The sequence below is a fragment of the Cordyceps javanica genome, chromosome 1 (genome assembly GCF_051103115.1).
Source record: "Cordyceps javanica chromosome 1, complete sequence".
Lineage (NCBI taxonomy): Eukaryota > Fungi > Ascomycota > Sordariomycetes > Hypocreales > Cordycipitaceae > Cordyceps > Cordyceps javanica.
In genome coordinates, this window is record NC_139295.1 from 1,618,530 (window position 1) to 1,643,668 (window position 25,139).

Here is a 25,139-nt window from a genome sequence, read left to right on the forward strand (position 1 = left end):
GTCGCTAAATCAATCAATCCAAAGCTGTTCATATCCATCTAGGCTCGTTGGCCAACGCCGATTTTTCCAAACTTAAAGGCAATGAAAGCAATGCAGCTATTTCAATATGTAAATTCCCAGACGCCGTATAATGCTCAACAGAAAAAAAAATTAATGAGTGCTGTAATGAAGTTAAAGGTCAAGGCCTCGCCATCCATAATTGCCGTCCACATTGATCCAAGTGCCGGTCTCGATGGCATCCCAGCCCATCATGACCCCAAGAATTCTACATCCCATAGCACTGACTGCGCAAACAACCTTGTCGCCAGCTCCGGAGAGCACGGCAAGGTCCATCATATAGGCGCGCCCGAGAAGACTGCGAAGTTTTAGCGTCTGTTGAGACGGCCTCATTCGGGAGACGGCTCGAGTTTCCGACAGGTAGGGAGAAGCAGCCGGTGCGTTGGCAGAATTGTCCTTGGATTCTGAACCCAAATGCCAGAAAATGCCGGCAAAAAAACCACCTTCCCAGCCGAAAGTATCTTCGACGAAACGGTGCAGCATGTGGGGGTCGTTATTCGCGTCGTCGATGTTATCCTTGGAAGCCAGCTGAATTCGATCCTGTGCAGGCAAGAGGCTAGACAGCACGTCCTCCTGATACGTATGGGGGTCATCAGACGCAAGGAGGGTAACAGAATCACGAGCATCTTTGTGAGTTGTGCTGGCGGTCTCATTGTAGTGCTCGTCAATGAGAGTGCGGGCCTTGTCGAAATATACTTCGGTAGGGATATAAGTGTCCTTGTACTGGAACTCGAGCGGGTGTCTGTCGCCATGACGAATATGCAAGCCGATAATAGGAGCGCTGGTGGACGATATCGCACGAGCCTGGGCCTTGGTTACGAACTCATGAATGCGTTTTTCGGTATACGTTTCGTCACCTTTGTTCAGCTTGAACGTGTCCAAGTAGCCGGCTCTAGCGAGATTGAAGAGTTGCTGAGTCTCGCTGATTTTGTGTTCGCTCTCAATGTTGGCCACCAATGTAGGAAGGATATCTTTGGCATTGGTGTTGGAGATGACCAAGTGCCTAGCTTCAGCTGGACAGGGCAGAATGTGATGTCGTGGTGGTGGCTGGCAATTAGGTAGAGGAGGAACTTGGAAAATGTCGGTGTACGTGCCGTAGGCCCATCGGGAGTCGTCTATGAAGAAGGCCTTTCCAAGCTCCTTTGCAACACCGTAAGACGTCCACATGGACATGAGCGCGTGGCCAATGCCGGCATTTGTGCTTTCGAGAACGTAAGTAATGGAGCTCTGGCAGACTGGGAGATGGTCAAGGCTTCCCCTCAGCCCAACAAAGTTGCCACTGTGGGAACGCTTGGAAGGCAAAACATCAGATGAGGGGAGTATGTGTGTCTTCTCAGCCTCGACAACATCAACAAAGCGATTCAGGCCATGCTTATTCACTGGTGCTTGACTAGTAGCAGGAGCGGCGTCAGAGGGTTGACGAATGGCAGCCTCGCGACAGTGTCCCATCATTTCTGCATAGTCATCCATGGAAAGGGGGAAACGATAGTTTCTTGGGATGGAGACTGTCCATTTTGAACGGCCTCGACTGTCGGCAATGACGATGGGCGTAGGAAAGTCGGGTAAGTCATCCTGTGCAACCATGTTGTACTCATGCTCGAGGAGGGCAAGTGAGCTGACATTATGACCAAAGAAGCGTACAACAAGGTATCCGAGGCTGGATAATAGGCAAAGGTAGAGAAGGAAACGGACAATTCGACTGGGACGGCGGGAAAATGGATTCGATGAGGCTCGTCTGCGTCGGGGCACGAGTGAGGGCAGACTAGGTGAAGGCGGCGGAGACCAGAGAAGGCTGCTCAGAGGGAGTTGACTAGACGAGGAGGATGCGGAATCCTGACCCTGAACACGTTCGTGGAGGTTGTAAGAGGCGGCTCGACGAAGGTTCATTCGCGGGGGAATAACCAAGAGGCGAGGGTCGGAGAGGTCGAGTTGTGGCGTCATGTTGGAGCGTGTATAGGAGGACAAAAAAAAGGGTAAGAAATCGATCAACGATTGCGGCGAAAAGTTCGGAACCACGTAGCTCCTGGTTTGAGGAGACTATTGTCTAAGGAGAAGGAAAATTCCAACCAGAAGTAGAGTCGATAGAAAAGGAAATGCAGCGATCCAGCAATACAGGAATGCAGCGATAAGAGGCGGCGGCGGCCGATGGGCTGACCAGAGTCCAACCGGCAAGCACGTACGAGGTGCAATCAGACACCAATGTTAAAGAAGGTTAAGGGAAGGCGTTTGCCGCTGCTTGGCAGAGGACGATGCCGGGTTGCGAATTGAGAAATATAAGTCGGGGCCCTGATTAGCAGACGTGGGAATGAAACATTCGAGGGTATAAGAGGCGCTGCGTTTATGCGGCCCGCGCCAGGGCCCTTGGAACGGAAAAGGTGCAGCGTAATAATGAGAAGAAAGAACGCAAAGCGACAAAGGAAAGCAAGATGATGACCCAGTCGAGAAAAACAAAAGAGGCGTTTTGGCTAGCGACCCTTATTTTAATGTTTCGACGTTTTCGTCAATGTCTGCCCGCACTCTTTTTATTTTATTTTATTTTTTGTTTCCTTGGGGGGCGTTTGTGCAAGTACTGGTACGACGTCTGCAAATCCCTGCGCCGCTTGGGGGATGAAACCAGAGCCGCCGGGGGTCGCACCAGTCAGGCGGTCGTGCTGGGGGCGAGGTGGTGTCGGAGCGGGCGGTGGTGGAGACTCGGGTTTTCCTTCTACTGAGTACAGCCTCTCCAGATGAAGATTATGCCGAGTAGGGAGTATAAATGGCAGATTATTATTCATTTAGATAGGATCCTCGGAAGCTAACATTTTTTAGGTAGGTAAGTAGATGAAGAAGAAGATACAAAAAAAAAAAAAGGGTGCAGTGAACCGGGGTCACGCAGCGAGCGCAGAGGAAGGAACGCCTCCAGCCGCCGGCCCGTCAACCTGGATGTGGCAAACGGACGGCAAGAATCTATACAATTGGGCAACGAGAGACGAACTGGGTGGGGGGGAGAAGATTTCGTATTTTGCAACACGACATGAATAGTAACCCTCCAACCGGAAATGACAAACTTGCGCCAAATTCTTTTGTCTTTTTGTTGTTCAACAAAAATCGAAGGCAATAAATTGATGGAAAGCAAAATGGCGGCACGGAGGCCGTTGGGCACAGATTTGTTTCCTGCCGCAGTGTCGCCCTACATGATTTTAGGGCCTAGACGTTCGGAAAGCCAGCCACAAGAGATAACCAAGGAGCAGCAGCGATCGGCGGCTACTTGGATTAGCCCATCGACCCCCCATGTCGGATGTGACGACGGGAGGACGAGTTGAGGAGCCGAAAAAAGCAGGTGAGCCAAGTTTTGGTTTTTCTGGTGCCAGGTTTCTTTTTTTTTTCTCCTTCCTCTTCTTATTTTTTAAACAGCGCCCGCCGATGAGCTCGCGCGCGGACACCAAAAAAGTCGGGCCATTGATGCCCCCAAAAAGTAATACAATGACGTTATTTTGTCTCGCCTGTTTGCTTGTATATACATCGAAACAGCCACCAACCGACCCCCACTTCCTCTTCCATCCGGCTGGGCAGGCAGGCAAACAGTCAGGCAAGAGGTAAACAGGGAGAGAGGGGAGGCTGGATTGAGGGCAACCAGAATTTTGCCTGCAGTGAATCCTCCGACCCTGTCTTTGAACCAATCCCTCTCGACCAGGCCCTGCCGAGAACAAACGAGCTCGTGTTTTATGTAGGCAGGTATTCCTAGTGGTGGCGTCAAGGTGGCTTGCCTGTGAGTTGTCGCAGGGTCCCCCACCTCGGTAAAGTATAGTTAAATAGCAGATGGGTGCACTCTCTGTGGTCTTTTGTCCCTGTTGTTGATAATGACGGATCTGTAATGAACCCAGTGCGACTTTTTTTTTCTGATTTTTTCACAACAATAGAAAAGAAAGTTGCTTGATGAATTCCCCCCTCTTCTCGTATAGCCACTTTGTACTTATTACTTAGTACATCGGCTGAATCCACACCCAAGATCCCTCGTCAAATACGAAAGAGGAATGCATGTACGGATAGCATTGGCCGTCTGATCCACCCTTGTACGCAGATGGCAGAGTCCTATTAAAGACGATTTTTTGTTCTTTTCCCACCCGTCGTGCACTGTGAGCCTCACTAAGCAAGATGGCAGAGATGGAAAGTAGAGGCAGTCAGCGCAGTACAACTCTCCCTCCTCAACAAGTTGTCGTCAATCCTTCCCACAAAAAATCCCCCACCCCCTTGTCTGACTAGCGTCGTTTCATCTTGTTACGGGAGCCTCCTCCGGCTCACGCCGCGTGGCCAATCAGGCCTCTCAAATTCGACAAGACTAGACTCTGCATTGGCACTGCATTGCACAGCGCACAATACGTCTGACCTTTCTTATGCAAGCTACCCATGTGCTTTGCTTTGTTCCCTCTCTTACGCTCTCTCTCTCTCTCTTTTTTTCGTCTCCTCCTTTCCGTCGTCTTTTCCTTTTCGCCAGACCCATTTTTCCGCCGTAACTTCATTCCTACTACATTTTCTTCAGCACCCAGCCAGCCTACCAGCATCCAAGCTCCCTTCTTCCCGCCCCGCATCCTCCTTCTCCATCAAGGCCGGGAGCGCCTCAATTGGTGGGCCCGCGACGTGACTGAGTTCCCTTCAGCTTCCACGGATCCTCGCTATAATTTTGACTTTACCAAGCGCCAACTCACTCTCAAACTCCAATCTTGTGGAATTTTTTTTTATTGATAAGCAAAGCGAGATAGAGAGAAGAGGAAGAAAGAGCGAGAGAGAGGGAGACTCTTGTGCTGAAACTGAAATTCAAAGTGCACCACCGAATACCCTGCCGACAGAATCAAAAAAGTAAATCAAAAAAGAAAAGAAAGGAAAGAAAAACAAGAAAAAAACGACAAGGGAGAAAATCGCCCGTATGCAAGCCATACTCTGCAGAAGTCATCCGTGCACGCGCATCCACAACCCAAACACCAGTCGAACCACTCAGATCCGTCATCGCCTACCAGTACGGATACAGCAACTTGAGCACTAGAGCACCTTGTGGCGGCGTCGCCCAAGCACGCACCGTGAAACCGATCCGTGCACACCTGTCATGCTACAAACGTATTGCACCTGCATAGCATAACATGTTGTCGCACGAGCCACTCTATTATTGAATTCTACGAGATCATCGTCAAACTATCATCTCCATGTGCTATTGGTACTGGTAAACAAATCAAGAATGATCACATCGGGCCTCATTCCCATCCCTGCTGCTCATCTCGTCATGCCGAGCCAGCCCCTGGAGATGCTCATCAATCTGCCTGACGGCCCTGTTTGATCTGCCGCAAATCTCTTCACTCATCCAAACAAAATCAAACATACCGTCGCCATACCACGCCATTCGCTTTCCCTGTGCAACCAACTCTCACCAAGCACATAGACTTTGTTGTCAAGCGTGACTGAAAATGCGTGCTTTCTCTTCTTATGCAACAGTTTACTAATCTTACACCCGCATCTTGTTCCTATCCGTACTGCCAACAAATCAAAACATACAGCCAATAGACGAGAAAAAAAATGCTCCTGACGTATAATCTGGGTATCCCGTAATCAAACGAATAAGAAAGAAACACTAGCAACCGTTATCCGTTTCCGCTAATACAAAACCCAAAACCAAAAGCTCCCCAATAAAGCAGAAAAAAAAATCAGAGCATCAATGCCAAGAATGTAAACCGTAAAAGCCCGTCGACGCCCAATCACGCCTGGCAAGCCACAAAGTTCAGGCTAAATTGCTCATCTCCCCATCCAGCCTCCTCAAATGGCCTCACCGACACCCTGATCCGTGGGGACCGTCGACGCTGCCTCCATGGGAGACGGTGACTGACGAAGGGGCTCCAGCTGTTTCGCTTCCTCCCCCATGACATCTAGCTTCGCCCCGGACGGCAATCGCACGCTGCCTCGAATGCCTCTGACAATCTGGCCGCTTTCCACACGGTCCTGTATCATCTCCTCCAGCATCTTGTTCATCTCATCCACACTCTTCGTCCGTCGGCCGTGGCCTTGGGTCGGTGTTTGCTCCGTCACGGTTCTTTCAACCTCGGGATTCGAGAATCGTACCTCAGCAGATGCGTCAGCTGTGTCGCGCGAGCGTGCCGCGCTGCGTAGGGCTGCCAACATGCGGTCCTTGTCATCAAGTCTGGCTCGCAGATCCGCGATTTCGGCATCCTTCTCCCGCAGCACCGCCGACACACTATGATCTTCTCCAACCATGATGCCCTTGTTTGGTGCTGACAGGCCGACTGAGGTTCTTGACGTGCTCGCACGACGAGCTTGAAGTAGCCGCTTCTCCAGAGTCGCAATGTAGCGGTTCTTGTCCGCCAGATCCGCCTGCAGTGCGTGGTTTTGGGCCGTAAGCGACGCGTTCCCGTCTCCAAACTCGCCCATGCCATCTTCTTCCGTCACGGCTACTCCCTCGCCCTCGCCGCTCGGTCTTTGCCCTCCACTTGACCGTCTGCCAATCGTTGACGATGAAGTGACCGAGGTAGTTCTGTCTAGTAAAGACTCGCGTCCGCCAAGAGACTCGCGGCCCGCGAAAGAATCGCGCCCGCCAAAGGAATCCCGTCCGCCGCTCGGTGTCGTCATAGACGATCTGACGGAGCCCGTCAAGGATAGTTGGGAAAATCTGGCATACTGGCTGAGCGAGCTCAGGGAGCCACTCGAATTCACCCCAATCGATTTTGAGCTCAGAATAAGACGGTTCAGATGGTCGATGCGTTCTTTGAGGGCAGTTCGCGCGAGTTGCATCTCCAGCATCTGCTCTTCACGCCTCTCAGCAGCCTCGAGCTCAAGGGCTCTCTCTTGCTCCTCGTCCCTGTCCCTCTCCGCTGCATGCTCCTCATCTTTGGCCTTCTTCTTATTTTTGGACTGCGCCTCCAGCTGCTGTCGGAGTTCCACAATTTCCATGCGGTAACGTTCAAGTAAGACTCTAGCACCACCTTCGCCGCCGGAGCCAAGAGCTTCTTCAGCCTTCTTGGCGTGACTGACAATGCTGTTCTTTGCTCTGCTCGCAAACTTGAGCGTGTTAAGTGTTTCCGTTGTATGGCTGTTGGCAGCAGCTGCGCTGTTGGCCGCTCCAATCTGAATTGTGCATAGGATACTGACCAACGAGTTACCAGCAAGCGCGCCTTGAAGCAATCTCGTCAACTTAGAGTCACGATATGGAAGATGCTTGCCGTCTTTATCGTTGCTTTTGCCGTCCTTGTCCTTCCACTCGGAGAGCTTAGCAATAACGGTTCCCAAAGTAAGAAGGCTCTTGTTGATGTGCGCACCCTCCTGTCGGCGTTCCTTGGATTCGGCCGCCTTTTCTGAGCCAGCCAGATCGATCAGGCTTAGTGTCGAGACACGAACACCGCCTGGAGGCATACCAGAGCGCTTGTGGCCTTCGGGGGCAGCGCCGGGCAATCGCTGCCGGCTTTCGACGACAATCTGCACTACAGCGTGACTTCGCGAACTGCGGGCGTTGAACTGTGTGCTAGCTGTTCGGCGTGCCTGATCACCTCGAGCGATAACTCTGAGCAGCTGCGTAGGGCTCTGCACAATTTCTTCCTTCAACGGCGTAGCATACACGCCTCGTTTGCTGTCCTCTCGTAGCTTGATTTCTTCTTGTTCGCCACCACCAGCAGGCATGCTCAACAAGTCGTGAATCTTCTCATTATAAATTTCCAAGTAGCTCACGCGCAAGAGAAACTCGCGCGAGGGAGTTTCACGGATATAAGAGAAAATGTCTGTGATAGCCAGCGGAATTACACCAGGCTGCGTGGCGGTGCCTTGCATGGAAAATGTTTTACCTGTCCCGGTCATGCCGTAGGCGAATACAGTCCCGTGGTAGCCCTCCATGACGCGCCGTACGAGACGTTTTGCGATGTGGTCGTACACTCGGGAGTTGTTATCATGGGTAGTAAATACATTGTCCACGGAGATGTTAGCTGGAAGAATTCCGAGTCAGGCAACTAGGGGCAAGCTTACCATAAGTATGATCACCTCCTTCTTTTCCTTTGTACGAAATCAAAGACTTGCGTCCGTCCACCATCCATTCACCCTCGGGGTTCTGCTCCTTGCCAGACGCATCCGGACGGACACGGACACTGACAACGACATTACCTTTGCCCTCTGACTTGGACGATCGCTTTTCCGATGTTGGTGAGACGATAGCGGACTCTGGCTTTTGATTTTGCGTCTCCATCGGTTCGTCGTATGTTGTGGCGGAAGTTGAATATGAGTCCTGGGCCGAGGAGCTGCGGCTCTGCGTCGGCGACCCAATGCTAATGAGGCCGTCAGACATGCGGATCGATTTGCCTTCGCCACTCCCGTTGAGCAGGCTAGGTGTGCTGGGCGCGTAGGGGATTGGGGATGCCAATTCTTTCGGTAGCTTCGATTTGCGAGCGGTCCGGGGCGTCTTTTCGTTGGCCAGCGGGCTGGGTGGAAGGCTGCAGGATCGCTGTTCTCCACGAGGAGGGTGAGGGAAAGAGTTGATGCTAACACTCTTCCTCAAAGTCTTTCCGGCTCCGTTTATTGGCGTGGGAAGGCCTTTGATCTGCGGTAGTGAAGTTGCAGGTGCCGGCGTAGGCGGGTTCAGGTTCATAGATGGTGCACGAAGGCCGCTGCGAGGCGTAGTAGGGTTGGTTGCAATGCCCGACGGCCGAGGGATACCCGGCGTAGGACTGTGTGATGGCGATGGAGGAGCCGTGAGTATGCCTCCGGTTGTTCTTCGAGACTTGGGGACTGGCAAAGCCGGCAAGGCCATGTTTGGCGGCCCGTTTGAAGGCCGCGAAGGGCGGGGCAGCGTGGTCGCCATTCCGGTGATAGATATGTACAGACGTATATAATGCGAGGGTCGACTTCGTGGGCGAGCTATGGTGTTGCTTGGTCAGATGCAAATGCAAAGCCAGAACAAAACAGAAGTTGACGCTCAGGAGCCCAAAGAGTCCATGAATGGCTGTCGATCGAGGAAGTATCCGTTGGAGTCGAGAGCCGGCCTATACTGGTCTGTCGCTCGCACAAGGGGGGCACTGCCGGCCGCAAAGGGAAAAAAAGGACTGGGCTTGGAGCTGGCTTGTTTAACAATGATCGACTAGCCCCTAGACGGGACTATAGGTGAATGTCTTATGAGGCGGTGAGGTGAAGGAGGTCGCCTTAGGATGGATCTAGTCGGCAACTAGACGGGGTTGTCAGTGCTGCATAGGCGGCAGGTGTGATGCAAAGTACAAAGGCTGCAGCGGTAATGCGAGGCAAAAGAGAAGACGGCCAGGAGCACCAGGTCGCTTTGTGAGCTTTTCGCCAGCGGGAACAAGAAACGAGGAGAGGAGGGGAGCCGATGCTCAAGGTCAAATAGAAAGAAGCTGGTGGTGTTGTTCTGGAGGCTACAGGGCTGCAGCAAGGATGCAACAAGAGCACAGCATTCAATGTCTGCGCAACGGCGGACAAAGAAGCAAAACCAAAAGGAAAGAATATTGGAAGGGGCCCGGTGATATGCGTCTTCGGCACTAGCAAGCCAGCGGAGTTGAGAAAAAAGGAAAGAATATGCATACATGAGAGAGTGGGCGATAAGTGAGGTTTTCTTTTTTCTCGTCAGAAGTCGTCGACGGGGTTGAGCTGAGAAGTTGGGCCGTCCCACCAAGAACGGCACTGGTAGAGCAAATGTCGCAGGATGAGTGGACGAGGGGGAAGCGAGCTATGACGGGATGTCTCGCGCGGCGCTCCCTCTAAGAATGAGAGACAGGCGGCAAAAGGAAACGATAAAGACGAGCGTGTGCGACGGGAAGACAGGCCAAAGAGAATTTGGCGATGCAGAAGTAAGTAGTTCCGGGGAAGAGGAGGAGAAAGAATGAGAGAAGGGGATAGATCAATAAGCAAGGAAAAAGGAACTTGAGTTGGGTCTACGGTGGAGGGGCCGGTTAGGCGATGACAGTGGAAGAGGTTTGGGTGGCTAGCAGGCGATTTGTAGGGAGCTTTCAGGGGGGACTCGCTGTACATCCCCGGTACTAAGCAGGTGGTGCAGACGATGCAGTCCGCTAATTATTAGGTACAAAGATAAGTCGGGATCCTGCATAGAAAGACTGCCTCGGGTACCTGACAGCCTCCTCTGTCCAGGTGCCTGTATATGAATGTGGCTGCTCCAAGCACCTTGCAGCGCGGGGGGGGTCACTAGAGGCTACTAGCGCGCACATCGCCGGGTTCAGTGCGCTGTGCATGGCGGTCGCTGAATGGAGGAGCTGCCACCAGCTGAAAAGCACATAACAAGCAGGTGTATCTAGGTATAGCTACTCCGTACAGATCCCGGTGTATCTGATCTGTAAGTTTTACAATACTTATCGGCTGCACAAGTAATCTGTATTTTGTACGGATTACAGATACCTCCCTGAGTACGGAGCATCTCGTCGAAGAGCGATACTTTGCCAGACCAACCTAACATGGACTGCTAAATAGCAATATCCACTGTGAGTGCTACTCTGTTTTTCTTTAGTAAACTTTGTTCCCCTTACCAGTACGACAAGAGACGGTAACCGGTGCGAAACGGGGAAAGTCTGGACAAAAATGAAAGGAGTTGCGAGCTGAAGGAAGTGTCGTTGCCTCCTCTCCTTCCTTCAGCTCGCGATGCGCAGATGGAAACACCCTCCTCGCTCACAAAGCACCACTGATAAGTCGCAATCCATTCTTGCGGTCAAGAGATGAGCAAAAGACTACTACTCATAATACTCCGTACATCCAGCCATTTCACAGCCCCGAGGCAACCGCAACGACAAGGTACTCGTGCTAAGCAGGTGACTGGTCAACTCGTTCGTCGAGGACCAACTCTCTAATTACCGTAATTACCATGGGTGGCAGGGCTGTTCTTCACGGCAAAGGGGTTTGCAGGGCCTGTCCGGGGGGGCTACCAGGGTCTCTGCCCAGTTCCCAAAGAATCCTCAACTCACGAGAAGTTTGCAGCAGTGGCGGCATCAGGGATGACAACCGGGGTCTATCCTTGCACTATTTGACTATTTACTAGTCGGAAGACTGTTGGAGGGGGGATGAACATGGTTCACAATTTGTCTAATCAAATCAGTAAACCAAAGAGCGAAAGTTCCGAGTACCGCAATCTCGTGGCGCATCCGACGTCGCCGAACATGTACTCAGTACCAGCAGTTTATCGATGCATGTACGCACATACTGCTACCCATCGCCATCTTGCTGCATGGCTGCAACATCTCAGCCAAGTCAGTCAGTCACCCCTTGCAACCTCTGTAAGACATGACTCCAGATGCTCTGCCCTATCGGAAGTGTCTGGGTCTAAGTAGTCAGGTAGTGAGAGCAGCAGCAGCAGCAGCAGCAGCAGCAGCAGCGGAGGCGGCAGCGGCAACTTGAATGCAGCACGCAAATCTTTTTTCGCGTGCCGTCGTTCAACAGACAGCTGAGCAGGTGGCCGCCGCCGCCGCCGCCGTCGTGCCCCTGAGAGAGTTGTGGGTGCGCTGCTCGCGGCAGGCCGCGCCCCCCCGAGTCAATCCACCAACGAGCCGTGACCCCCGCTCAACCATCACTGACTACTCCGTAAAAAAGGAACCATGGGGATTTAACTTTGAAAGCAACGCCACATGGAGCAGGGCAAAATTGTAACAGTTTACTCCGTACTGGCCTCGGTCTCCCTTGAGATACGCGGGCCGAGAAGCCGGGTTTGGCTGTGGTGCGTTGGCTGGTTGCCCGCTTGTGACTACACTGGTTGACTGGCAGACTGGTTGACTGGTAGGCGGCGCAGCCACAGGTACTTGATCGACCTTACTGGTAGAGCTACCTACAGTGGTCTCACTGCAGGCATTTCCAGATATCCTCGGGCCCTGTTAAGGAGTGTTAGGCCCCAATCCCTCGACAGCCACTTGCTTGCAAGTTGCCAGTGCCTACTGGTACACTTCGCGCCCCTCCCCCCTGGCTAGCTCCCACGCTAACAACTAGTTCGCTGCATCATCAACCATCCATCACACTCAAATTCGGATGCACAATGCTCATTCATCAGATTTTTTTTTCCCGCCCTTCGCCCGCTTCTCAGCTTGTCGATACGCCAAAGGCACCCGTTCTACTATTCCGTCCCGCCCGCTTATCCTACCTGCCCGTCCTGCTGGGACAATGGATGGAGCAGTGGTTCAAGTCCAAACCCAACAGCGCGAAAGCCTAATTTGGCGTCTGACTCGGGTTCAAGACAAAAGCGTTCTCGCGTTCCAAAATCGGCAGCCAACATCAGATCTATCGTGATTCAGTCATTGACCCATCCCCATCCCAACAAGAGCATCACAGAACTCGAGCCTCGCCGTCGCCAGATATGACTGATAGCACAGTTCCTCGTATCTATGATGCAGCATCCCGACAAACACACTTGCCTACATGAACCCACCCGAGACATGCAGCCGTTCTATGATGCACAGACTGATTTATTATTCTTTTTTTTTATTTCCTTACAACCTCGGTCTGACATCCGTCCCAACAATACAGTGCCTATGGCCGCCCGTCTCTGCCCAACGCCGCACCGCCGTCTTAGGTCCATCACTACTTTCGCCAATCACCCAGCCCGTCCTCGCACCCCTTGGACACAAAGATCACAACGCCAAGACTCCACACGGCCTAGCCAAAAGTTAACTCTCAGGAGCAGGCACGCCTTATTGCCAGCAACAGTCCACTGGTCCCCCTTTTCCTTGTCGCTACCCAAACGTTCAGCCACTATCCGACCATCAAGAAATCTCTCTGGCCGCTGCTGCTTCCGATGCCGCCCCGTTGTGCCGCTCGGAAGCTTCATCTGTTCCTCAATCTGCGGCGCTTTCTCCAACATGTACCCAGACCATGTCCCGTTGTCAGACTTGGATCGCCTTCGCAGTTGCGACGGGCATGCCTTTCTCAATCTGCCCGCATGGCCTGAGCTTGGCTACCCGCTGTGGTGGACTGGCGCATAATCTTCCGCTCAGACTTCGAACCCTGGTGGCCCATATGGCTCGCACGCCACCCCCGGGCTCCCACCGCAATGTCCAAATTTGTACTTCACCTTTTGGTGTTAGCTGCCCATCACTGGAGCCTCTGTTGCCTCCTTGCCTCCCCACTGATGAGCACTGGCTACCGATCTTGGGCAGCTGCATCTGAACTGATGCATGATGACTGAGAAGCCTTTTGGAATGGCCGTTTCTATCCTCGAACACAGCACTTGTACTCCATTCTCTGACCATTTATGGAACCAAAACGGCAGGGATAACCCTTCGGATATGCAGCATGAGATGCAGCTGCAAGGGAATTTACGCCTCAGGGGGAATATGTGGGATGCGCCAGCTGGGCCCTTGCACCGACTAACCTGCATGCAACCCTGTCCTCAATCGACAACCCACCACGGTTACAATGCTCGTGCTCGGTCTAATCTTCACCCTGGTCGCGACTATGAGAACTGTCAATCGCCTCATGGTTGTCGCTTACTCAAGCGTCGTTCTCAGTATTAGATGTCGCAATGTTAACACCTGCTACGTCACCTGGCGCGCCATCAAAAGCCGGGTGTCCGCGCTTGCTGTCAATTAGCGAAGGCAACCCCAGGCTAATGCAGGCACACAATGCCGGCAGCTGCCATTCGTCTCGCCGGACCCACGGCAGCATTGGAATAGATCAAAAGATATTGTGGCCAGGCCTGCTGCCGTGACTGCCGGCTCCAGGACTCCACCGCACTCTGCTGCAGAAAGGTTGGCAATTTCATCAGCATGTGTGCGATAGGCGTGACAGGCCGACGGTCAGGGTAACGGCCTCCATCCTCTCCGGCCTTCGTACGGCCAACAATCCTTCCGGCCGTGCGCGCTTTCCTTGCTTGGCTCCTTTGAGTGCAAGATTGGCGATCGACACTCCGGAGCACCTTTATGCGCCGACGTGGCATCATGTCCCTGCATGCATCCCCGCCTCATCCCTCACCTCTTATCAAACTGAACGTAGTCTTGTAGGACGAAAGCAGTCCTCTCCCATGGGTGGCATGGCTGGTGGTCCGAAACAAGTTGACACTGCTTCCATCTTTGCCCTTTGATCTCTGGTTTCTCCGTCCGATCCTTACAAAGATGAGGCAAAAACGCAAAAAAGCAAGTTTCTGGGGCATATCTCGGCGACCGCTCCACCACAACCGGCATGACCTGAAGCAGCCGGCACGTTGGCCGATGCTTATATGTGTGCTGTATCCGTAGCTTTGCGTTTGCTCCCATCATCACCACCGTCAATCCCAAGACAATTCTAACCGCAAGTTGTTGTAGCCCACCAGTGGTTCCGTCTTTACCGTCCTTGGCGCTGTGTCAATAGCGTGGCAGCGTCAACTCTGTTATGGCTAACCCTTACTAGGATAAGGCCCCATGGCGGAGTGGTTGTTATAACTTATCGGGATATCACGATAGTCAAAAGCTTCCATGCACGAATATGCCCGCCTGTTTGCGCACATAAACCCTGGGCATCGTCAGCTAGCCCTTGACACCCCTGTCTTTGTAGTCCTCGGTTGCATTATCCATAGTCCTAGTTGCACTCAGTGTCGCATCGGGGTCTGACAGTAATAAGCTTCCGATGTACTGAGTATATACGGAGTAGTATCATCATTTCTCCATGTCTAAGCTTTGTCTAGCCGAGGAGGTACTCGGCCTACGAAAAGAGGCTCTCATTACGGGCAGGAAGCTTCACAGTATAGGGGTTATTATATCACACACGAAACCAAGAATGAATGGAAAACGCAGCCATGCAGGGGATCAACCCGCGAAAAGTCTAATATGCAACCAAACACACAGACACACATGAGAATTCATCCGAATCAGCCTCCCAGGGCTCTCACACCGCGACCAACCGCTGTCTGGAACACTTCCACGACGCCCAACCCGACGGCCTCGCCCAGCACCCACGTCCACTCGACGCCCTGAAAGTCCTTCCATCGCGGCCCGTAGAGGCCGCCGCCCTCGAAGCGCTCCCGCAACCAGTCCTCGGGTCCTTCGCCCCAGCGTGTCCTCCCCAGCATCTCCCGCAGCCAGCCCAGCGCCCCCTCAGCAAGCTTGAGATGCCGGCCGTGCCCGGGCACGGCGATGCGGTAGTAGTCCGCGCCGCCGCCACCATCCGCTGGCAGCGCCCCCGTCACGACAAGACTCGGGTCTGATGGCTGGTTGCGATACGCCGCACCGCCGCTGCCGCCGGCCATGTGGAGGGCATTGTGCCCGCCGACGGCCGACAGCGTACCAGACGCCGACTGCGACGCACGCTGGATCGACGTCAGCGTCGTGCGGTCTTCGGGCCGTACGTGTAGCGTTGTCGCCGGCGCCGCGCGCGTCGCCGCGCTCGTCAGGAACCCCGCGCGCACCAGCTCGTCCGCCTGCGAGTCCGGCAGCGCGCCCCGGCCCAGCGTCTGCGCCGTCGGGTCGGCTTCGAGCAGCGCGGCGTACGCCTCAGCCGTCGCCGCCGATACGCCGCGGCTGGCGCGCAGCATCGCCACCAGCAAGGGCGTCTCGATCAGAGCCTCGCCTCCGGCGCCGCGGCGTTCCACGCGGACACGCCGCAGGACGCCCCGGCCTAGCAGATCGGCCACCTCGCGCTCGACACGCGTCGGACTGGTCCCGCCCAGGACGGTGCGAACGTGGCCGGCGGTGACGAGCGGCGGCATCGTGGCTCGGTGTCGGAGCAGCTCGGTCCGGCGCCCGGACGGGAAGCCCATCTCGGGAACGGGCGTGAACATGTGCCCTCGGACATACCGCATCGCCTGGACCACGTCCCGTAGGGTGAGCTCCTCGGCAAGAAGCGTCGCGAGGCCCGCGTCTTCGAGCTTCTCCGGGAACAGTTCGCTGTCTGCGCCGTCATCACCGTCACCGCGGTTCTTGCGCGGTTCGGCGGAGGGCTTCTTGCGAGGCGAGGATGAGGGTGTGCTGCTGGTACCACCGGCAGCGGACTGCCGCGAGGCGGTAGGTCTTGCGGGCTTTCTGACGCGATTTCCGCCGCCTAGTATTGAGCGCAGACTTTTTGGCATTGCAGATGGGTAAATTTCCTGCGTAACGCCTGAATACTTGAGCTATAGTGTTGCTCGGAAGTCTACTGATATGCGATGAGTCGTTGGATCGGGTGGCAACCTCCCAAAGACAGTCACATCACCTTAAAACACTAAACAAGACTGAACTCGGTGTCGACTGGAAACGTAGCCGGAGAGAAAAGGCAAATGAGTAGATCAATGAGTAGTTACGAAGCAGAGTCAGTTTGCAAAGTCACGCTTGGCCGTTGCAATGCGATGTTGCCGAGGCAGACTTTGAAAGCAACACACGCTTAATAATACCCTAGAGTCCTGCGTCCAGTTCCCGCTAGCGCATCGACAACTCTCGCAGCGCCTCGTCAGGAATGATGGACCTCTCACTTCCCAAGGGCGTAATGCCTTGCTTTTCTTTCACGATGATCTTTAGGCTGCCCGATCGGAGGGTCAATTGAGACGGCAATGACGACACATTACGGGTACCGTCGCCGCGTGCAAGCTAGCTCAGCCTGATCCTGCACCAAACGCGCCGTCGTTTCTTTATAAGAACTCATGATGTGCACACCATTACGGAATACCCAGTCAATGCAGCCACAGCTACCATGAAGAGCTCAATTGTTCAGCTAGCCTTGCTGGCCGGTTTCAGCTGTGCGTCCACGCGTCGGCAGGAGACCGCCTCTAGCGAGTTCGACTGGGACAGCATCCCGCCCTCGACCGATCTAGAGTACCACCCCTGCTATGGCGAGTACCAGTGCGCGCGGCTGCGCCTCCCGCTCGACTGGCACAACGCCAGCGACCCTTCCACCGTCACCATTGCCCTGGCAAAGTTACCCGCCGCCGTGCCCGCCTCCGCGCCGTCCTTTCGCGGCGCCGTCTTCGCGCAGCCCGGCGGCCCCGGCGTCTCGGGCACCGCATACCTGCGCGGCAACGGCCGCAAGCTGCGCGACGTCGTCGACGTCCCCGGCCGGCGGCACTACGAGCTGGTCGCCTTCGACCCCCGCGGTACCGGGCACAGCGTGCCGCGCCTCGACTGCTTCCCGGGCCTGCTGGGCTACCTGCGGGTGCAGGAACGCGACCTGGCCGAGGCCGTGGACGCGAGCCGCGCGGCGCTGGCGAGGGCCGTGGCGGCGGGCAAGGCGGACGGCAAGAGGTGCGAGGAGGAGCATGGCGAGTTCCTGAGGCACATCGGGACCCCGAATGTGGCGAGAGACATGGTGGCGATGCTGGACAAGATCGAGGAGGAGAGGCAGAGGCACGGGCATCGGAAGGTCACGGACGAGGCCGAGAGTCGGCTCGAGCTCCGCGCGGACCCCGCGAGGGGGGATGACATTCCACGGCTGCAATATATCGGCATATCATATGGCACATTTTTGGGCAGCGTCTTTGCTTCGCTGTTTCCCGGCCGCGTCGGCCGCCTGGTACTCGACGGTGTGGTCAACCCCCACGGCTATCAGGACGTACGTCACCCTCAGACCTTACACATTGTAGAAAAAGCAGTCAAACTGACCATCATCACGCAACCAGGGCACTGCTCCAGGTATAGACGACATGGATGAGATGGTGAGGCTCTTCTTCCAGGGCTGCTTCGACGCCCGCTGCCCGCTGCGCCGCCCCGACGACACCTCTGGCGCGTCCCTCGGGCGTCGCTTCTGGTCCTGGGCCGCCGCCCTCCAGGACGCCCCGCTCGTCGTGCACACTGGCGACGGCAACCGCCGGTACGTCTCCGCCGGCACGGTGCGGCAGCTGCTCATCCTGGCCATGTACCACCCGCTGGCCGACTTTCGCCCGCTGGCCGCCGCGCTCGACGCCGCCATGCGCGGGGACGCCGCCGCGCTCTCTGCCCGCGTCCTCGCCGCTGCCGATTTCACGCCGCTCCCGGACGCCGTGCGCGCCAACTTTTCGTCGTCGGAGCCGCCGACCATGCCGGTCGACGCCTACATGGGCATCTCGTGCGCCGACGCCGACGACGTGACCGGCCGCACGCTCGACGGCTGGCTGGCGGCGCTCGACCGGTACCGCGGCGTCTCGCGCGTCGCGGGGCCGTGGATGCTGGGCGCGCAGACGCTGTGCGCCGGTTGGACGGCGCGGCCGGCCTGGTCGTTTTCTGGCCCGTTTACAACGCCGGCGCCGGCGCGGCCGGAACGGGCAACGATGCCGGGCCAGCCCGCTGCGCCGATCCTCTTTCTGTCGAACCGCTGGGATCCGGTGACGCCGCTGAGGGACGCGCGGATAGCCAGGGACACCTTTTCAGGCGCCGGGCTGGTCGTGCAGGACACCATGGGCCACTGCGCGACGCTGGGTGCCATGGGGCCTTGCGTGCGAGACGTCGTGGCGGAGTATTTCGACACGGGAGCTGTGCCAGAGGAAGAAATGACATGTGAGGCAACGCGCGGTGTATGGGACTCGTGAATCTCTCAGACGGCTTAGATAGAATTCGACGTGTAGTTGTGATAGATATGAATCCTTTCAATTGACATAATGCACAATGTGGAATACAACCTCAAAGTTTGAATGTTCAATTTCGCTTTAATTTGGCTTGAAATTGGCTAAAATGCAATGCTATGTATGATTCTGTGCCATATGGCAGATATGCTGTTGTTTGGAGACGAATGGAAATCAGCCTCCGTCTTCAATGTTCACTGTACGTCCTCCATACTATCCAGCCGTGGTCAAAATATACGACGTAATCGAGCTCATGCGCTCCGTTGTGAGCTTGAGCGAGATGCGCAGCAGCTCCCCCGCAATGTCTGGCCTCTCCTTCTGCAGCTGCTCCCACCCCTCGCGGCTCATGAGCCAGGCGGTGCAGTCTCGCTCCACCGTGACAGTGGCGGTGCGGCTCGTCTCCGAGAAAAAGGGTAGCTCGCCGCAGGTGGTGCCGGCCACAATGTTCTCGCACAACCACCCTTGTGGCAGGTCGTACTCGGCGCGCAGGATGCCCCGCTCCAACAGATAGAAGCCGGTCGCGGCCTCGCCCCGACGGAACAGTGTGGTGCCGGCCACATATTCCCGGCGCTGGAAGAAGGACGCGGCAGGGAACCAAAAATCTTCGTTCTTGTCACTGAGACCCTGAAAGATTTGCAGCATGATGCGCAGAGGTTCGTTAAAGCTCTGCCACTTTTGCGGGCGCTGTGTCTCGGTTGTGTTGAGCGCCTGGTGCGCGGCTTGGACCAGATGTGTCTGGCGAGGCGAGTTGAACGGCGGATCAAACGAAGAGAGCTGGGATGTCGGTCCGGCTGGGACATCAAGGTTGGCTGTAGGCATGCGCTCGTTCGAGTTAATAGCTTCCTGGCGTGCATAAAGGGTTTTCAGAAATTCGTTTTCGCAAAACTCAAGCGCTGAATTGAGGTCTGGCAGCATGATGACTTCAATCTTCCCACTGCCAATACCAACCGCGCGAAGATTTCGGCCAAGCTGCGAGGAGGCGTCTACTCCACTGAGAATAAGTAGAACCCCTCTCTTATCCAAAAGTCTGGTGATGGTGTTGAATGCTTCGCCAGCAGAATAGTCTAGATCACTAACGTGCCATAGGTCTAGGATCAAGAACTTAAGTGGTCGTCTTTCGAAGGCTGCATCATCGAGAAGACCTCTAATCTTCTCTTCAACACTCACGATCGTGCCAAAGAAAAGATATCCAGTCAATTTGATGATGTACGTTTGCTGGCCAACACGGTTGAGATAGTGATGCTGCGAAGGGTTTCGTCGTACAGTCGACGAGACAACATCGCCATCAAAAGTTGCACGAATAGCGGATACTCTGGAGGTTTGAATCACTAGCGATCCAAAGGCCAGGACAATACCAACCCCGATACCAACGACGAAATCGTAGATGCCCATCACCAGGACAATTACAACGACCGTCAGGTACTCTGCAAGCTTTAATTTCTTGCGAGGGAGCCACACTGCTTCCAACAACAGCTCGAATCCCAGGTCAAAAATGAGGGTGCCAACCATCATGACGGGAATGTAGCCCATCATGCTAGGTCCGATGAGCATGACGGTAAAAGTTAGTACTGCCAGCATATAACCAGCCAAACGACGATTGCCTCCGGATCGGATCACAAAGACGGTATTAGCGTAGACCAGGTAGTTCTGGATGCTTCCCATACAACCGGAAAGCAGGTTAGAGTAACCGTGCAGCTTTAACTCCCTATCCAGGTCCGCATTGTCTTCACCAGTATTCAGTGCCAAAGCTGGCACATTGATGGGGACATGAAGGATGCCGAAAAAGGTCAACGCGAGCATGGCAGGAATCACCTGAATAATGGCATCCCAGCGAACAAGATCGAATTCTAGTTTAATATTAGCGAATAGTCACAAACATCGCGGGACAGGCGGGCAGCTTACTGTAGAGCGTGTAGAAATACCACCAAGGCTCTCCTGGTGGCGGGCCCCGGAAAATCCAGCCTCGATCGCGAAGATCATCAGTCTCAAGCGCATCGATGGCCGTGACAAAGATGTAAAAGACCAGAGGAATAGCGAGGATGAAGAGTGGCAGGAAGTACTTTGAGGCACCTCTCATCTGGACGTAAAACAAAACAATGGCCAGCACTAATGGGAAGATCCAAAGCAGTATCGTCTCAGGCTGCGTCAGTTGCTTGAATGTGTCATAATTGTACTTGATGGTTCCATCGAGACGTGCCGACACTTCGAGTCCGGTGGCAACAAGGAAATATCCAACGCCACCAATGCAGCCAATCAATATGTGGCGGGGGATGAAGCCAACCATGAAGCCAAATTTGAATTTTCCCATGAGATAAAAGACTAGCCCAGTGACCATTGAGCTTATGGCGTACGAGACGATCGTCGTCGCAATGACGGCATCCGGGTTGTCCTCGCCGACAATGTCTAGAATTCTTGCTGCCATGTTGTGAAAGAATGGGACGACCTCGATCAGCTCGGATCCGACTGCGCCCTTGAAGATACTACCCGTTGAGAACACTAACTGAGAGACGATAGTGCTTACGTAGTAGATAGAGATACCGGCAGACCCCAAATGAGAGAATAGGGGTGTGCCGAGGGGGAAGAGGATCATGCCATATGACAGAGCATCGAGAATGTTGAGAAGAAGGCCAACCGCAACAGCGGGCAGGCAAGACAGCGGGTCCAGGAAAACATGTTGCGTCACAGCTTTGCCATTCCATCTGGTTGGGTTTGTTGCAACTTTGACGCCGTGTATGAAGCCGGATTTGGCCTCTTGCGTGTGTTCGCGAACCTTGCCAAACCAATTGCGCTTAAATGGATGCTGCTGGCCCTCGAGGCTCACCTCTGCCTCATAGCTAGATCCGGAGGAAACAGATAGTAACGGCGTTTGTTCAGTCACGCGCTGCTCGATCACGGAAACCTGCGTCGGGGCCTTTGGGGCGGCGGCAGCTTCGCGCCGCCCAGTAGCATGAGGCATCTCAGAGAGGACAGGCGTTGAACGATCAGCCTTCGATGCTGTCTGGATCTCTGCTTCTGGTGGAGATGCCCGCTTCAGGAGATTGGCCAGCACGGATGGCCCAGGTGCGTCCTCGTCGGGTAGCGGTGCAGCGCTCTCGTCAGGTGAGGCGGGTTCTGAGACCTCCGGTATCGCAGGAGAGCCGCGTCGGACGTCAGGAACAGGATCCGCGTCGTCCTCTGGGGGGAAAATATCGTGGATAGAGGATCGCGAACGTTGAATCAGGGCCCTGGCGCGCTGCGAGCCATCGGAAAGAAAGTAATTGGCCAGCTCTGCAGTGTCTTCACGAACTGTGCGAGCAGTCTGGAGGCTGTCAACCGGAGCTGCTTCGGGTTAGCATGGCAACACAGGAACAGGCAAACCGTCATGCGCATGGAAGACTGTGATTAATGGCGGTTCGGGCAACGTACCCAGGTTCTCGTGAGACACGCCATGAATAAATGACCGAATGGGTTCTCGGTGCGCCTGGCTGGAAGCGACCGAGGAAGAGAGCGCCGGCGGCATCGCCATGGGCTGGGAGCTCGTCTGGGACTCATTGGTGACGGTGCGAGCCAGATCTGCCTGCGAAGAAGATATGCTAGATGCACTTTTCCTCCATGAGGAGAGTCCCGAGCCTGAATTGGACATTTTTTTGAAATGTGTTGAGACGTTGGCGTAGCTTCAGGTCTGAGACTCTGAGGATCGACGATGGCCCTGTCGCGGCGCTGATCGCATGCGGCGAACAGAGTACAAGAGCGAGCGCCGGGTGGGAGACGTGGGGTGTTTGGGAGGCACGAGCTAAAGAGTCGAGGCAAGTTCCATGCTGGGAGGCCAAGAAAAAACTGTCGCGATACAAGGAACGAAAGAAATAAAGAACCAAAATGAAAAATTGAAAATCAAGAAACAATGAGCGAGTAAGCTCTTGGTCGAAACCTGCCTGTGCAAACGGGAGATTTTCCCGTAGCTTGGACGATGGGTGGAACGGCCTTGATTCAAAGACTCTCCAATTTCCTGGTGGAGTTTAGCGTTGAACCAGGGCGGGGGAGCCGACGCTCCTGGCGGAAGCTGAAAGATAAGGACGGGAGCAGCGAGTGAATGGCGCGAGACGTACTCAGTAAGTAGAGCAGGTTAGCGATCTAGTTTAACACATAGGCAGGAAAAGACGAGTGAGAAAAAATCGGGAAAGTGATTGACTCTTCTTTATCTGCTCAACTTGGTTTTGTGACGTTTGTAACAACACGTCAGTCATTTCGCCATCTCATGTACTAGGTGCCTGTAAATTAACCTGCTGAAGCCACTAAGATGATAAATTGGCCAGTGGAGTTTGAGTGGTCGCCGCTGCCAAATCGGCGCTGGATGATTGGGGACTCTTCTGCCAACTACCTGTAAGCCCCCATTGTAAAGGGGACACTATCGTTTCCGGTGCAGGGAGCGTGCAGAGCGCCCCCAGAACGCTTCTCCCCGCTGCGAGCCCCGTCCAACTGTTGGATTCAAGAAGCACGACGCAAATAGGTACACCCAAGTATGCGGTCAAGGCTTTGCCAAAGATCCTCATGCGACTGATTTTCCAAGCTGTGGAAGTCCGTGGTTCTCGGTTAAGACAGCGACTGCATTGTTCGATGAGATGCTCCCGCCAAGTCTACATCGAGTTGCATTGAGAGTGGCAACTAAATAGGTAAGTTAAGCCACGCGTCTGATGCGCTGATTGTGCGGTCCATCCAATCTGCCGAGAGAGGCTTGTCTGCGGAGCAATCGCCATCGGCAATGGAAATGTCGTGGCGCCAAACGAAGCATGCCTTAAACGAATAGCAGCCACAAACTTATGCTGCGCTTGCTGCTTGCCTCCTGCTTTTCTGCAGTTGCTTCGAAGCCAGACGGCAATGCTGTTTCGTACTGTGCTGGGCAACTGCAGAATCATAATTAATTACCGATGCATTAATTATATGACTGGCACTACGGACTGCATTCATACTTTTATTGTAATGTTGGATAACGTACGGGGCTTGCCTGTGTAAAGAGCGTAGCTCTACCATGTGCCTGCTCCGCCAGTAACATAACGGCCCTCACGCTTGCTAGACCAAACTGGCCGTGTCATGCCTGATATGACCATTCCGTACCTTTGTTTTTAAATCACACGGCGTCCATGCGTCGTATCACACGCTTCGTCATTTCTTGTGTGAGTAAATCCATCGCCGCAAACAGGTCAGCGCAGCAAATTTTGCCTCACGATGCGGATAGTAATTCGGTACATGTCTCCCATAACCATGACACCTCAGATCGGTGATTGGTATCGAAGCCGGGCATGAGCTTGATTTTCATTCCCAGGCCGTTTCGCTTCAATCAAGCTTTTGTAGATAGCCCTGCGCAATCAATCTTTCCACATCACCCTGCCGGACGAAAAATTGACTATTCTTGGTCAAATTTATCGCGCTTCATCGAAACCGGTCAGTGATACTCTTCTACATTCGTGAAATTTTGCCAGAACTCACCCGTATTCCGTCTGTATCTCGCCCGCGTCCTTGAGCACCCGTACATCGATGAACAAGTCCCGTGGCGGCTGTAGACTCCCCGTGAGATCGATGTCCGTCCACTGACCCTTGTACGCCGCTAGTAGATCACTGTATTGTCGCACATAGTCCTCTTCCTGTGGGCTCAAGCTGCTCGTCGACCGCTCGCCCGCCGCCACCGGCAGCCCGTCGCCGGCGCCGGCGCCGCTCGGGTCGCGCACCTGCTGGCCTGACAGGTCTGCAACATCGGAGCCGTTCCAGACGAGCTCCTCCAGCTTGTCTGTCCGCGTGCGGTGGTAAGCCAGCAGGCACCGCTTGTTGCGCCGCATAGCCAGGTGATTTACCAGCAGCGTGCATGCCACCGCCTGGTCCGCTGCCGGGTCAAACGAGCCTTGGAAGGGCTCCAGCAGGTCCGCCACATCCTTTTCCAGATCCCGCACCTCGCGCGTCACGGCGCGCACAATCTCTGCTAGATACGGGGGTAGGTGCGCCAGGTTTTGTGTCCGCTTCGCGTGTTGCGCCTGAGTGTCGTGCGAGCCGGCGTCAGCATCTGCGAGGATAAAACGCCACAGAATAACGGAGGGTCGACTGTGTCAGACTTACCAGCTTAACCCCAAGATCACCGTACATTGTGGCGCAATAGTAGATGGCTAGACATCACTGCATAAAGAAGCGGCCAAATGAGATCGCGGCTTTTGGAGCGGACGCGCTTCGCTACCATTGGCACGCGTCTGCCAATCAATACTGTGCTACCCCGCCAAGGCTGTCAGGTAGTCCATACAGGTACTAAGGTAGCTCTCTCCGTGACCCCGCCATAGACAAGCGCACACTTTTCGCCGCACCATCAGATTTGTCCGCGATAGTCTTGCAGAACACGAGGTTTTATAACATTGATTGCGATGGTATTCAAAAGACAACGAATTGGTGTTACATCTACTGATCTCAAAGTAACCAGTGGCGCAGGCGCCATCATCGGTATCAGTAACCCGCCAGGTAGCCGTTTAGGTTTTTTTTTTATTTTGTGCAGTCTATGGTAAATGTAATGGTTTTATTTTTTGGTTCGTCGTCATAGCCGGACCCCGCATCCACAGCCCAAGTCATTAGGCATCAATTCATCGGAGTCATCATATCCCGCCCATCATGCCTCATTACATCTGTACCTGCAGAC

General features: G+C 54.5%; 6 protein-coding genes across 6 annotated transcripts; 1 reads left to right on the forward strand and 5 right to left on the reverse strand.

Moving 5' to 3' along the window:
* Positions 1-171: 171 nt before the first annotated feature.
* V2A60_000512 (uncharacterized protein) lies at positions 172-1,998 on the reverse strand (the record flags this gene model as incomplete). The annotated part of the gene is made up of 1 exon (XM_083251881.1): positions 172-1,998. One exon carries the CDS (start codon positions 1,996-1,998, stop codon positions 172-174), a length of 1,827 nt encoding a protein of 608 aa, XP_083108007.1.
* A 3,840-nt stretch (positions 1,999-5,838) lies between these two features.
* V2A60_000513 (kinesin motor domain-containing protein) lies at positions 5,839-8,878 on the reverse strand (the record flags this gene model as incomplete). The annotated part of the gene is made up of 2 exons (XM_083251882.1): positions 5,839-7,958; positions 8,050-8,878. The coding sequence occupies 2 exons, from the start codon at positions 8,876-8,878 to the stop codon at positions 5,839-5,841; spliced, it is 2,949 nt and encodes a 982-aa protein (XP_083108008.1).
* A 5,979-nt stretch (positions 8,879-14,857) lies between these two features.
* Positions 14,858-16,054, reverse strand: V2A60_000514 (serine-threonine protein kinase 19-domain-containing protein; the record flags this gene model as incomplete). The annotated part of the gene is made up of 1 exon (XM_083251883.1): positions 14,858-16,054. One exon carries the CDS (start codon positions 16,052-16,054, stop codon positions 14,858-14,860), a length of 1,197 nt encoding a protein of 398 aa, XP_083108009.1.
* Positions 16,055-16,650: 596 nt separating this feature from the next.
* V2A60_000515 (alpha/beta hydrolase) lies at positions 16,651-18,457 on the forward strand (the record flags this gene model as incomplete). Its single annotated transcript, XM_083251884.1, has 2 exons — positions 16,651-17,505; positions 17,573-18,457. 2 exons carry the CDS (start codon positions 16,651-16,653, stop codon positions 18,455-18,457), a joined length of 1,740 nt encoding a protein of 579 aa, XP_083108010.1.
* A 246-nt stretch (positions 18,458-18,703) lies between these two features.
* Positions 18,704-22,112, reverse strand: V2A60_000516 (sulfate transporter family-domain-containing protein; the record flags this gene model as incomplete). Its single annotated transcript, XM_083251885.1, has 3 exons — positions 18,704-20,337; positions 20,393-21,808; positions 21,896-22,112. 3 exons carry the CDS (start codon positions 22,110-22,112, stop codon positions 18,704-18,706), a joined length of 3,267 nt encoding a protein of 1,088 aa, XP_083108011.1.
* A 1,688-nt stretch (positions 22,113-23,800) lies between these two features.
* On the reverse strand, positions 23,801-24,601 carry V2A60_000517 (DNA replication protein PSF1; the record flags this gene model as incomplete). The annotated part of the gene is made up of 3 exons (XM_083251886.1): positions 23,801-23,894; positions 23,954-24,492; positions 24,575-24,601. The coding sequence occupies 3 exons, from the start codon at positions 24,599-24,601 to the stop codon at positions 23,801-23,803; spliced, it is 660 nt and encodes a 219-aa protein (XP_083108012.1).
* Positions 24,602-25,139: the final 538 nt, after the last annotated feature.